The sequence below is a fragment of the Delphinapterus leucas genome, chromosome 3, assembly GCF_059928025.1.
Source record: "Delphinapterus leucas isolate spDelLeu-1000000601 "Yukka" chromosome 3, BTC_Dleu_Yukka2, whole genome shotgun sequence".
NCBI classification, from domain to species: domain Eukaryota; kingdom Metazoa; phylum Chordata; class Mammalia; order Artiodactyla; family Monodontidae; genus Delphinapterus; species Delphinapterus leucas.
This window is the reverse complement of record NC_143131.1, coordinates 7039692-7053678: the sequence shown is the minus strand read 5'-3', so window position 1 is coordinate 7053678 and position 13987 is coordinate 7039692. Positions and strand designations below refer to the sequence as shown.

Below are 13987 nucleotides of genomic sequence, written 5' to 3'. Positions count from 1 at the left end.
CCTGCCACATGGTGTCTTCCTCACACGTGCCTCACCTGTTTTATCTTAGCCCCTCCAATTCCCCCTTTCTCACTTATTTTCACCAACATTGGACTAAATTCGGTCCCAGAAGCCTCCTGGCCTTCCACTACTCTGGCCTCTACAGATATGGCCTCTGCCCAGACTGTTTTCCCCAAATTGTAAACATACAATAGCCACTGAGCAGACTGAGGGCCCTCTGTCCTTTTCATTTCCCGTAATGCAGCATCCCATTGTATTTTCCTTCTACACTAGACCCCAGATCTACTGGGGACACAACTGCATTGTGCCCTTTAGCCCCCTTGTCTAATTCCGTGCCTGGCCACGGTGGACCACAGGTTTCTCCAGAAACGTACTGAGTAATCTAACCCTGCATTTCTCTTTTGGGATACAGGGATACAGTATCTGTCATCTGTTAAACTTCCTCATTCAGTGTGTAGGAACTGTCGTCAAATCTCAGTGGTGTTCATAAACTCCTTGTGCTGCTTCTGACGCCCCCAACAACAACAACGACAGCAAAGGAAGGTGTGAGACCCTCTGCCCTAAGAACAGGATGGCTGCCTGTGTGGAGCTCTCCAGAGTCCTGTGAGTTTCCATGTGCACGGCTGCTCCAACTCAAGGCACGCCTTGCTTACAGCCCTTTTTCTCCTTTCCTATTTACAGCATCCTGGCTTCACTTTCCTCACCATCCAGACTCCACTGTCCACTTCCGTATTCTTTTCTTTTTTTAATTAAAAAATAAAAACACATAGAACTGCAAAGTATAACATAGCCACCCAGCATAAATATTATTTGAAACATAGATTTGATATATTTGCTTTAGATCTTTAAAACAAACATGACTGGAAGCCTGAAGTAGCCCAGATTCTCCTCCCCATTTCCAGTCTCCTCTCCTTGCTGCCGAAATGTTGGCTTCCCTGTGCACCTAGGCTGAACAGAAATACGGAGATAGGGATTTTGGAGGAAGAGAGAGATGGCTTTATTTTTCTGCCAGGCAGAGGGGAAGACGCAGCAGGCTAGCACCTCCAGAGCTGTGTCCTCCCTCCTTGGGAATCAGGGAAGATTTTATATGTGGGGCTCTCGCAGTCCAGGGTATATGATAAGGATCAAAGTAGTGAAGGTCTTGCATTCCTCCTTTCCTTTGCATTATTTCAAAACAGTCATAGCTGGCGTCAGGCCGCCTCGTAATTGGGGTCCCGCTGTCTGGTAATTGCAACCGTTTGCCTCTGGTTTATTGCCCGGTGACCTTGTTTCTGAAATGCAAAACTTGCAGGGGGTGATTTGTTACAAGGGGCGTATAGAATGTAAGTGCTGGACATAATAAGATTAGGGAGTGAGAGGCAGGGGATGTAACTCACACAGAGTTAGGGGTGATGGGTACGGAATGTAAATTACACAGTGTCAGGGAGTGAGGGAGTGAGGTTAGCTTTGTAAAGTACAAATCTAGTTACTCCAAATTAGTGACAGTTAAAGTAAACCAAGGCGTGATTAACTCTTTCAGGCCAGGTTATGTTTCTTCTCTAGCCTGTTCGCTGTCCCTTTGTTTTCCTTGCTCTCAGGGGAGGGAGGACTTCACTTCTATTTTTTTTGCTGAAACATCCTCCTCAAAGACAACCATGATCAAGGACTTCTGTGTATCCAATCCCTGTTTTTATGCTTTTACCACATGTGCACGCACATTCTCCACAGATACAGCGTTTTGTTTCCCTCTCAACTTGCAAACACTGTATCATTCTCCAGTGATTGTTGTGCCGCTTGCTTGCTTCCTTCACCAGAAGGCCAACCAGGGCTTCCTGTCTAGTCTGAGTCCACATTGTTTCACAGGTCACCTTGAAGCAGTCCTCAGATCAGCTTATGTGGACAGAGGTTCTTGAAATCATCCCAGTTAGGGAAGAATTGGGGAGAAGGCTTTTCTGTTATGCCCATGAGTCAAATGTGGGACCGTCTACGTGGTGCTGTGTTTCCTTGTTCTTGGTCATTATATTTTCTAGGACAGCCTTGATTTTGCCTTCTACCTCTTCTATCAAATTCTCATTTTCTAAGTTCCTAGATTCATTGTTCTCAGATAAGTTCATTTTCATAGCATTCTATTGTTTTGCAAGTGTAATAACATGTTTTTTTTTAAAAAAAAGCTCGAGATATAAGGGACATACAATGAACTGCATATATTTAAAGTGTATAATTTGATGCACACAGCTTCACAAAACCAAGATAACAAACATCAACCCCAAAGGTTTCCTCATGCCCCCTCCCCCTTGCCCTCATTCCCAGGCAAATGCTTATCTCCACACAATGCAGCAGGTACTCTTTTTTATCTGGCTTCTTTCAGCCAGCATGATTTTGAGACACATTCATGTTGTTGCTGAGATCCATAGTTTATTCCTTTTTATGCAGGGTAGTATTCCATTGTATGGATACACAACAACTGGTGGACAACTGGATTGTTTCCAGGTTTTGGCTACTATAAATAAAACTGCTATGAACATTCATGTAAAAGTTTTTGTATAGATATGTGCTTTTATTTCTCTTGGGTAAATACATAGGAGTGAAAATTTTGGGTCATATATTAAATGTATGTTTAAGTTTTTAAGAAACTGTTAAAGTGTTTTCCAAAGTGGTTAAATCATTCCCCATTTCCTCTAGTAGTATGTGACAGTTCCAGGGTCTCCACATCCTTGCCAAACCTTGGTTGTTCATTCTTTTTAAGTTCAGATATTCGAAGAGATGGGCAGTGGTATCTCGTTGTGGTTTGATGGGTGTTTCCCTAGTGACTCAAGATGGTAAACACCTTTGCATGTGCTTACTTGCCATTCGAATGTATTCTTTGATGAGTGTCTGTTCAAATCTTCTGCCCATTAAAATATATTTAAAATATCTATTACTGAAGTCTGAGAGGTCTTGACATATTTGGATACAAGACCTCTATCAGATGTGGTTTGTAAACCTCTGTCAGCAGGTGGAGGAAGTCAATGCATAAATTCAGCTCATCATATTTAACTGGGAGCTTCTAAGTGAACTCCTAAAAACATAAAATCATTCCTAAGGTGCTAAAAAATAAAGGGAATTTTAACAATATAACTAACATGTTTGAATTAACTATAGAACAAACAGCACCAACTTTAAAAATGGTGTTGTTATTTTATAAAAAAGGTTTGAGCTACAAAGGAAAACTCAAAATCCACAAAGGAGAAATCTCACAGGAAATGGTCTCTACTATATCCACACGTGTGAAAAGAACAAAAAATGTTTAAATAAAATCCCCCCAAACGGTTGAAAAGTAAAAAGCACCATTTCAAACAAAAAAACTAGTTTCCTAACAATATTTGGATCAAAGCAAATCTAAGAAGTATAGCTGGGACTCTTCAGGACCATAATTATAGGAACTTGGTTAAACTTAAGGAAATGTGGTCAATGTTTCTTAGCAGAAACACAGAGCCTTAATAAAAGCCAAAAAATACACATGCTCAGAAGAAAATAAATGAAGCACTACTTCTCAACAGTTATGAACACAATGGAAAAATCTCCCCCAAATTAGAAGAGTGAAATTAGAAGAGTGAAAATAAGATCAAAGTGAATATTAACAAATTAGGCAATACAGAGGAAATTACCATAAAAAACATAGAGTAAAACAGAAAAAGATAAACGTCAAGAATATCTAATGAATAACCTACAAGACCAGAATGTCCAAGTGGGCCTGTTCTTAGTTTGCCATCTTCTCTACGCCTGCTGGCCAACCCTTGTCTTCATTTCTGATTTGTATGACGTGCATTTGAAATTCTCAATAAAAAGATAAACAAAAAAAGCAAAGAAAAGATCCCAACGGCTGAAGCTTAAACAGAACCATAACCACACAAGAAAATGAGTGCTCAAAATAATCATTTCACATTAGGCATTCCTGTCAAAATTATGCAAGAATCCTAGCAATCACCTCTATTACTTAATATTTCTTTTGAATTTCTTGTTAATATAAGCAGCGAACGACAATAGCAACAGCTTCAAATACTGCAAAATAAGAACTACTTATTGAGAATGGTATGACTGTAAAGCTAGAGAACCTAAGAATAGCAGCAACAAAAGGTGGGAATTCATGAAATAATCTTAGTAGCATGGCTGGATGTGACAAATATACAAACCTCAATAGGTTTGATTTATCCTGGTTATAAAATGTATTTGGGGACATATTCTCATTCACATATATCTAAAAATAACCTTAAGCTGGGACGAAGTGAGAGAGTAGCATGGACATATATACACTACCAAAAGCTAGTGGGAAGCAGCCGCATAGCACAGGGAGATCAGCTCGGTGCTTTGTGACCACCTAGAGGGGTGGGATAGGGAGGGTGGGAGGGAGACACAAGAGGGAGGAGATCTGGGGATATATGTACACGTATAGCTGATTCACTTTGCTATACAGCAGAAACTAACGTAACATTGTAAAGCAATTATACTCCAATAAAGATGTTAAAAAAATAAAATAAATAAAAATATCCTTAGCAGAAGTGCACAAGATTTATACGAAGAATATCACACAGCTCTACTGAGAGATAGAAGAGAATATTTAGCACTATGAAATATTAATAAGGGTGGGAAAGAGATTTCAGGGCTGTCTGAACTTCTAGCGTGAAGAATTGTCCACACAGAAGGGTAACAAAACAACCCAACTTTTACCAGTAATTTTATTAATCTCCTTAATTATTATAACTAACACAATAACAAACTGTCATAATTTGCTAGTTACAGTTTTTAGCAAAGGGAAGACAGGCAGACAAGATAGAACAAGATTTCGTCCTGTCAATCATCCACCCAGCGCATGACAGTGAAGTAGCAACCATTCATCAAATCCCCACTTAGCCCAAACTTTTGGTCACTTAAATAAAAAAGAAGCACCAACAGAATTAAAAATCACAGTGAGCATCTCTAGCTCTCAGACAAGCATCTTTCTGGCCAGGTACACCTTCCACAGCCCAGGGGCCCAAATCAGTCAAAACTTGCTCAGATTTTTGAGTTTTCTGGAGGAGATCCTAAATATTTATCGTTTTATGGTTTCAAGTAATTATTCAGTCAGAAAAAGGGCCAAAGTTTATTTGATCATAAAATTTCCCCACAAAAGCATTCAATTTTTAGTTAAAAATGAAGCACAGCCACATCAGGAAAAGTTTTCCGTGTAATTCTAAAACCCTAAGGGACTCTAAAAACCACTAACACCAAGAACACAGTCGCTACATGAAACCTCATGGGGAGGGAGCCCCTGGTTGGGAAGGTGAGCCAGGAGAAGTGGGGAGGGAGCCGATGGGGTACCCAGGGGCCCCGGGGTGCAGGGGGCAGGAGGGCCTGCTCCCTGCCCAAAGGTGGCAGTCGGTCGGAGAACATACAGGACGCAACGTCAGGCATGCCCCGGAGGCCTCTGCCACCCAGCATCGTTAGAGATCGTTAAGTGAACACGGACTCTCTCCACTTACACCTTGCTCGGTTCCCACCCCTGCAAATGCAGGAGCAATAGAGGTAGTGCTGTCCCAGGTGAGGAGGGGTCCGTACCATGTGTTCATTGGATTTTCACAGAGGGGGCAAGAGACTCAGTAGGTAGCCTTCCAGTAGGGAGATTTCTTTTACATATCTGGCAATAAGTAGTACATTTTATTACTGTCATTCATCTCCGTGGAGGTTTTGAGTGCATCTAAAATAAGAAATTCTGCTTCAAATTATAGTTTTGCAATATTGAGAGGTATTTAAAAAGAAAAAGTGCCTTTAAAAAATGTTATTTCTACCTAGAAGGAGGAAGAAAAATCATCCCAAGCCAGAGACTCCTAGTGGCTCATGGCGAGTGACCCGAGATGGGAAGGCTGCCCCTCAGCACCTTCGTGCTCCCAGCTGAGGGCCTCCAGGAAGTAAGTCCCTTTCATGGGGGACACAGCAGCTTGCTCCTTAGGAATGCCCCCAGTGCCCTGTCCTGCCAGTGAAGTCACCTGGTGGTCCAGGCTGGAGCAGGTGCCAGAGGTCTTTTGCACCGGCCTCCGCTGGGCCTCTCCTCTCTCTACGCCCAGCTTCTCTGCCTGCCCAGCACCCAACAGTGAGAGGCTGTGGTGGGTACTCTGTGGAGACCCGGGCCTCTCCGACCTAGGGGGATGAGAGGGACATGAAGACAGAACACACCTCCATAGGGGGAGGGGACAACATCACCTTTGACCTTAAACCCATTGCTGTAGGGAGTTGTGCAAGGGGTAGAGAATGTTTTGGTCCAAAGAGGCAGACAAATGAGAGGAGGGTCAAGCTGCAATTACAGAGTTCCAGATCCGTGACCTGGTATGCAGCGTCATAATTCCACCTGCCATTTCAGTTTGATTAGACTGTTATTAGGTAGCTTACACATTTGCTACTGTTATTAGATAGTTTACTCATTTACACAATCCTAGAGCAAATCTTGAAAAAGGTGAAGTAGCAGAAAAATTACAGAGACACACATTCATTTATATCATCCTGAGAGAAACGATCAAAAAGCTTCAAGTTGAAGGTAACCCCATTGACAGCGAACTTAAAACAAAAATGGAATCATAATTTTTCTGAATTTGGGATAGTCTTCAAATTTCTCATGGTACCACCTGAAATAAGACAAAAAAATACATTAAAAAAAACTTAATTTTCTCACTGAAACATTTAACAGCTGCTAACAAAACGGACAATATTTCTCATCATAGAGGGATACTGAGCTTTTTAAAAGTAGTGATAAAAATTCTGGCATCTCAGACACATAGCTTGACTTTGTCTGTATCATGAATAAACATATCAGAATGTACAGCACGATTCACGAAGATGTGACTCATATAATTCACCTTTATATTGGCAGGGAAAGTTACAGGCATGTGATAAACACGCAGATCAGGATATTGGGGCGCTATCTTTGCAGATCTTGGGAAGCAGGCTGACTGGGGGAGGGGAGGGGAACCGAGTAGGTGTATCCTGGGTATCTCTTAGTTACCCCAAGAGTTTTCTCCAGTTCCCAGAAGAGAACTACTGCTCCAGACCCAGGGTCTGTGGCAGGGGCACGCAGCTACATGCCAGGTGACTCTCAAACAAACCTAGGAACACGTGACACGGGTCGTTCATAATTCAGCCCTGCACTCAAGCAGGTATTTTGAGTTTTGATATAAATTAAATCAACAAAGGCACACTCATTCGTTGTGGGGTAAGAGCCCGTTGGGAAGGGTGGCAGCTAAGTGGGTGGAGTAAAAGATTAAAAATAATTTGACAAAATGGAGAAATAGGCAGAAAAAGCCTTTCCATAAGTACAAAAGAGTGCTAAACAGACTAAAAACAATGATGAAAAATAATTAGCTATTGTAGAGAACAAACGTATGGACACCAAGGGGGGAAAATGGCGGGGGCGTGGGGGTGGGATGAATTGGGAGGTTGGGATCGACATATACACACTAATATGTATAAAATGGATAACTAATAAGAACCTGCTGTATAAATAAATAAATTTAATTTAATTAAAAAAAATTAGCTAATTTGTTAAGATGGCAGAAACATATGAAAACAACAACATGAAAGTGAGTCAACAAAATCCTGTCGATTTTAGATCAACTAAACACTGTCATCCACAAATACAGAATTACAACATAGCAGATGCCACGGTGCTCTCATGCGCTGGTCTGTAGTCCCCAAAAGACACATGATGAGAAACACCCACAGAAGCTGGTCACTGGACCTCAGATCAAGCAGCACCTCCCCTGACATGAGGCCACAGTAAAAACGGACTTCTCCAGATCAGTGATGTGTGTGGAGACAAGAAGGGCTACGGGCAGCAGAGGTGCCAAGAATGTGTACAGTCCACATATTTACTCATGTCAGCCTGTGCTATGGTCTGAATGTGACCCCCGCAAAAGTCATGTGAAGGACCTAACGCCCGAGGCAATGATAGTATTAGGAGGTGAGGCCTTTGGGAGGCGATGAGGTCAGGAAGGTGGAGCCTCAAGGATGGAATTAGTGCCTGGATTAAAGAGGCCCCCCGGCTCTTTCTGTCCTTGAGGTTACAGCGAGAAAGCAACCCAGAAGAGGGCCTTTCCCAGAACTGCCAGTACTGGCACCCATATCTCCAATTTCCAGCCTCCAGAGCTCTGAGAAATAATCGTTTGTTGTTTTGTTTTTTTCTTTTTTGCGCTACGCGGGCCTCTCACCGTTGTGGCCTCTTCCCGTTGCGGAGCACAGGCTCCGGACGCGCAGGCTCAGCGGCCATGGCTCACGGGCCCAGCCGCTCCGCGGCATGTGGGATCCTCCCGGACCGGGGCACGAACCCGCGTCCCCTGCATCGGCAGGCGGACTCTCAACCACTGCGCCACCAGGGAAGCCCTCGTTTGTTGTTTATAAGGCCCTGGGTTATGGCATGTTTGTGACAGCAGCCTAAACAGACTAAGACAGCCCGCTCGGGATCCAGGACACGGACCCGGCAGCCAGTTCCAAAGAGCCTCCCATGGGGCAGCAGTGTGGACAGCACGCTAGGAGAGCAGGAGGCGAGCCCCTGTCCTGAAACTGCCCGGGGACCTGGGACACTGGCCTCAGATGGGCAAGAGTGAAGGCAGCGGCCCAAAGACAGCAAGAACAGGACAGGCGCTCCCGCCCACGCCCTCGGGACGGCTCCAGGCGCTGTGCAGCCACCCAGGAAACTTCTCATTTGTTTGAACACTGAGACCACAAACCCACCTCAAGAAAACATACTTTAAAGGACTTCCCCGGTGGTCCAGTGGTTAGGACTCTGTGCTTCCACTGCAGGGGGCATGGGTTTGATCCCTGGTCAGGGAACTAATAAGATCCCACATGCCACGCAGCCAAAAAGAAAAAAGTACTTTAAGTATGTGTGTATGTATAGATACTTTTAAAAGGACAAGCGGCATATTTCTATTACTTTTCTCATTCATTTTGCTACCCTTAGAACCAAAGCTTATGTGACACTGACCAGGGCTGGATACCAATTTTTTGTCTTGATTTTTTTACTGTGGAGACTGAACTAACATCTCATTGCCTTTCTGTTGAATGCAAAATAATCCCTAACCGTTTGTGTGTTTCGGGCTTAGAAACAGCTTTGTGTTTGTGAACACAGGGACGGGCCACTGACAGCTGAGTAAACACTTTCCAAGCATTCACAAATCACGGTTATGCACCCAAGTCTCATGAAATAGGCTGTGACAAGATGGCAGCATATCATATTCTTGTGGGTCTTTTAAAAAAAAAATCATTGTGTCATCAACCAGTGTCTTGAAGACTCATTGAGTTCATTTTAAAAAATGACATTAAAGTTAACAAATAGATAAGCGTGCAATAATTTATTTCAACAGAGTCTGCCCTCAAAGACTGTGCTTGAGGCCGGCGCCAACCTCCAGTGCCCGGGTGTGAATGAGCACACGTCTGAGTTCATTCTCACACAGCTGTGAAATCATGTGCAGCCACACCCTGGCCCCATCCAACAAGCATGGCTGCTGGAGGCTGGCAGGGAAGAAAACGGTGAGAAAACGTGCCCCCCTTAACCATTCCTTGAAATGTGGCCCTCAAACCTGAATATCTGTTAGCTACTCGGAACAGGTGACCCTAAGTTTCTGATCTACAGATCTAATTATCAATATAACAATCATTTATGGATTTAAATACTTCACGTCTAGCTGTTACAGAAAGAAGTTCATTGTAATAAAGTATGGCTTTAGGAACATTGTCAGTAAGTCAAATATAGTGCAAGGACTAGTCCCAGGGATTGTTTCCTTTTGGAAGCAATTTATCTGATGGTTTCATTAGTTGGGTGGACTGGATTTAAAAAAAAAAACAAAAAAACAAAGATAGGCTTAATTTTGTCCTCAGCTTGTAAATCTAACATTTCTGAACATACTTCCACTAAACCGAATTAATTGTTCAGCAATTAAAATTGCTTTCACACTGACATCAATTTAAACAGCAAATGAATGACAAAGAGCCCTTTCAACCCGTGAATCTGCAAAGAACACCTTTGGGTTTTCTTTACAGAGACTTTCATTTGGAAAATAGGATTATTTTCTATTTCTATCTGTGTCACACTGCAGCACTGAGCGGGATTTTCCTGTGCCCTGTTTTCATTTGAGAAAACATCTTTACGACTGACCTAGTGTGCTCTTGTTCAATCTTCCTCTGTTCCACTTTCTTAAAATGTCAGGATTATCTCTTTTGCTTTTATTATTAGAAAGCAACCAATATTCACTTTTTAATATCTAATATCACAAATGGACAGGAATAGCATCTCCCCCATGGCCATGAGAAGGTGGTCTTAGGCCCCTGCACTGGGCTGTGTGGGGTAGATGCTGGTGCTGAGGTGGGGGAGAAGGGGGAGGGAGAGAGGGAAGGGGGAGGGAAGGAGAGAGGAAGGGGAGAAGAAAGGGGGAGGGGGAGGGAAGGGAGAGGGAAGGAAAGGGGAAGGGGAGAAAAGGGGGAGGGGGAGGGAAGGGGAGGGAAGGAGAGGGGGAGGGGAGAAGGGAGGGGAGGGAGATGGGGACACATAGGGGAGGGGGAGGGGAAGGAAGAGGAGGAGGAGACGAAGGTGGAGGGGGGAGGGGAAGGGGTGCGGGATGGGGGTGGGGAAGATAGCTTGCAGTTGTTGTCACTGCTGTTACATGAACCTAGTTTTGCTTTATTCATTTTCTAGGACGTTGTTAGATACTTTTATTCTAAAGTGATAATAACATTATTTCAGCCAGGCCTGCTGAGAGTATGAATCTTTCTGGTTCTGAGAAAAGTGTTTCATAAGCATGAGATCTGGGGAAATCATCTAGCAGAGGAGAAAACTGAGGACCTCAGACTCACTGCCTTTGCTTACAGCCCCATGGACTGTAAATCCTGGAAGGGCTGGTGTGTTGGTTTCTCAGGGCTGCTATAACAAAGAGCCACAAACCCGGGGCTTGAAACAACAGCATTTATGCCTGGCGGCCAGAAGCTTGGCTTCCGGGTGTGGTAGGGCCACTGCTCCCTCCCAGGCTCCAAGGGAGGGTCTTTCTGAAACAGGAGAGAAAGAGGCTGGGCACAACCTTTGAAAGAATGACACAGCCCGAGAACATGACATAAACTGATTAGAACCAAATGGATCCAAGATGGCGGACAAGTCGACTTTTTCCACTAGACCTTGAGCCTCAGTATCAGCAAGTTCACGTTAGCACGCTAAATGACACACCCACAGGCGCCATGACAGTTCCAAGACAGGCCATAACGATCAAAAAGTGGGCGGTGGCCCAATTCCTGGAACTCCCCGCCCCTTCCTGAAACAACTGGAACACTCCTCCCCCTCATTAGCCTATGAAATTACCCGCTCCCATACCCTGGTGCCTCTCTCACCTTCTGAGATGGCCCACACTCTGTCTGTGGAGTGTGTTTCTCTCTAAATAAATCCACTTCTTACCCATCACTTTGTCTCTCACCGAATTCTTTCTGCGATGAGACATCAAGAATCTGAGCTTCATTTAAGTCCTGAAACCCGGTGTGTGATCTCAGTTGGAAGACTGTGGGTTTTGGCCGGGTTCGAGTCCCGGCGGGCGTGGGTTTAAGTCCCAGTCTGAGGTGTACGGTTTCACTTCCAGCCTTTCCCAGCTTCCGGCAGCATCTGGGGTTCCTTGGTTTGTGGCTGCATCACTGCCACACTCTTGGCCCTCAGCTTCCCTCTGTGTCTGTCTGCACGCAGCCGTCGCTTCTTTTGCGTGCATGTCTGTATCCAAGCGTCTCCTCTTCGTAAGGACACCAGTCCTACTGGACTAGGGCCTGACTCCAGGGTGACCTCATCTGAACTAAGCCCGTCTACACGGACTCTGTTCCTGGGATTAGGACCCAATCCAACCCTAGACGGCGAATCATTCCTGAACATTTGTGTGTCTGAGCCACTTCTGACGCTGTAACCCCTTTCCTGAGCCCTCGCTGGTATGGGCTTCCTTCCTACCCTTGTCTTCACAGCAGCTCTGGGATACACACGGGTCCTGCCTTTGTGGCCCTGCTCCCCTCACTGGCAGGAGGGAAGCTCACCAACTTACCAGCGCAGGGGGCACTTCAAAGAACAGAGGTGCTGCTCTCAGGATCTCAACAACTCTCACGCTTTTGCTGTAATGTCTTCAACTATTAGCTAAACAGATATTTTTAGCTCTTCCTTACTACCTCCAATAAGAATCCTCTGTGTCTTTAAATACATGGTGAGCCTGGGAAATAAACCCAGGACTTCTGACTCTAAGAAGTCTGTGTTTCTCACTGCACCGTGATATCATATATTCTTCTGCTGGCCTTCCAGCTCTGTCCTGTTCCCCAAAGAGATGGCAAAGTCCATGAAGCAGGACAATGATATACATTTTTGGATGCCTTTGTGTCAGCAGCCCTGGAGGTTAGGATGAAATGTTTCCGAGTGCATGAAGCCAGGGAAGCAGAGCAGCGTCCCCTCGAGCTCAGAGGACACGAGCTGTCCATGTGGGCACTGGGGAACCAGACGCGCCAAACTTCCAGCATTGCTGCGGCATCAGGGGACTGTCCCGATGCTCAGATGGTCTGCGAGCCCTCCAGTCTCAGTGAGACGGAACTTCCATCCTGTCTGAGCCTGAGCCTCAGTTTCCCCACCTGTTAGATGGGGAAGATGCCCTCCAAGCTCACTTCAGCTTTAACATACTTTGTTTTCTATGCTGTTGGTCATATGGATCACAGACCCTTTTGGGGATCTGATAAAGGCCTCACACTCTGGAAAACAATGTGACCTCGGGGTGCGGTATCCCAGGAGTCCATCAGGGACCCTGCACAGTGGGATGCCCTTGTGGGAAGGGGCTCTGCCAGGGCCAGACACTGATACTTCCAACTGCAGCCGCCCGAGGGCCTGCTGCCTGGTCAGCGTCCCCTGTTATCATTGGCGAGTCCACGTCAGACCCTGAATCCCCCTGCCTGACATTCAACTTGACCACTGAGTCCAGCAGCAGACATTCAAAGAGGCTCTGGGCAGGGTGGAGCAAATGATGTGGCTGACGTGTACCTGACGATTACAGCTGGGCTATTCTTCAGACATTTGCGTGGTTCCATGCTCGTTTAGCTAAAGCCTGGTCTAAACTGGGATTTGGCAAATTGATATGAACATTTCAAAAATCTAACCTGCAAATTGCTCTACCAAGGTCGGAGGACAAATTAGAAATGCTAAAAGCGTTTTCAAACGTACTGGTGATGCTGCTGAGCCCTGGTGAGCAGGACACAGAAGGTGAACACAGCAAAAGCCCAGCCTTGGATGGACCAGCTGGCGAGGGCGTAGCCACACCACTCGACGACCTCTCCGAAGTAGTTGGCCGCAGTGATGTATTCAAACAAGCCCCCTAGAAGAAAACAGAGACCCAGCAGTGCGTTTACTATGAAACAGTGCCTCATGAAATCCTGACTTAAGAGATACCAGTGGATACTTCCTCCGAGAACATACAAATCAACTCTGGGGAAATACAACTTTTACAGAATTTTCATCAATGAGACACACCTAACATGACCGGTGTTACTATTTCATATCACAACTTCTGGTAGTAAGTACACGCCTGTATCAATACCTATCTGTTTGTCTGACTATAAAATGCTATGGTTTTAACACACTTCAATATATCACCTCCCTGGTTAATGAATCAAGCTGACAAAACTTAAACAAGCATGGGGAACACAGAGTAACAGTTAATGAACCAACCTGATAAAATGGACCTATAGGGACCCCTAGACAAAGAGCTGGAGAAAATACAAATTTTCAAGGACAGACTCATTCATTCACTCCTCAAATCTTCACAGATTCATCAAGTCTACATGACAGGCCAGACCTTTCTCGAAGCACGAGGGGTGCTGTGTGGACCAGACCCCTCCCCCAACATCTGGGCCATTACACCCCAGGGAGGGGGGGCCACCCAAGGGGCAGAGCAGGGCACGGGGGCCTGGGAGTCATCGGGCCGGAGAGCAGAGCTGCACACGCCAAGGGTAA

The 13987-nt window shown here is 45.1% G+C and overlaps 1 protein-coding gene across 2 annotated transcripts in view; it reads right to left on the bottom strand.

Moving 5' to 3' along the window:
* Positions 1 to 1268: 1268 nt before the first annotated feature.
* The window catches only part of SRD5A1 (steroid 5 alpha-reductase 1), a 30628-nt gene continuing 17909 nt past the window's right edge, over positions 1269 to 13987 (bottom strand). For both annotated transcript variants that reach the window (XM_089908665.1, XM_022581360.3), the window contains exons 4-5: positions 13199 to 13349; positions 1269 to 6614 (exon numbers count right to left, since the gene is read on the bottom strand). In XM_089908665.1, the coding sequence (XP_089764791.1) occupies positions 6548 to 6614; positions 13199 to 13349 (218 nt within the window). In that variant the 3' untranslated portion in view covers positions 1269 to 6547. The remainder of the gene's footprint in view (positions 6615 to 13198; positions 13350 to 13987) is intronic.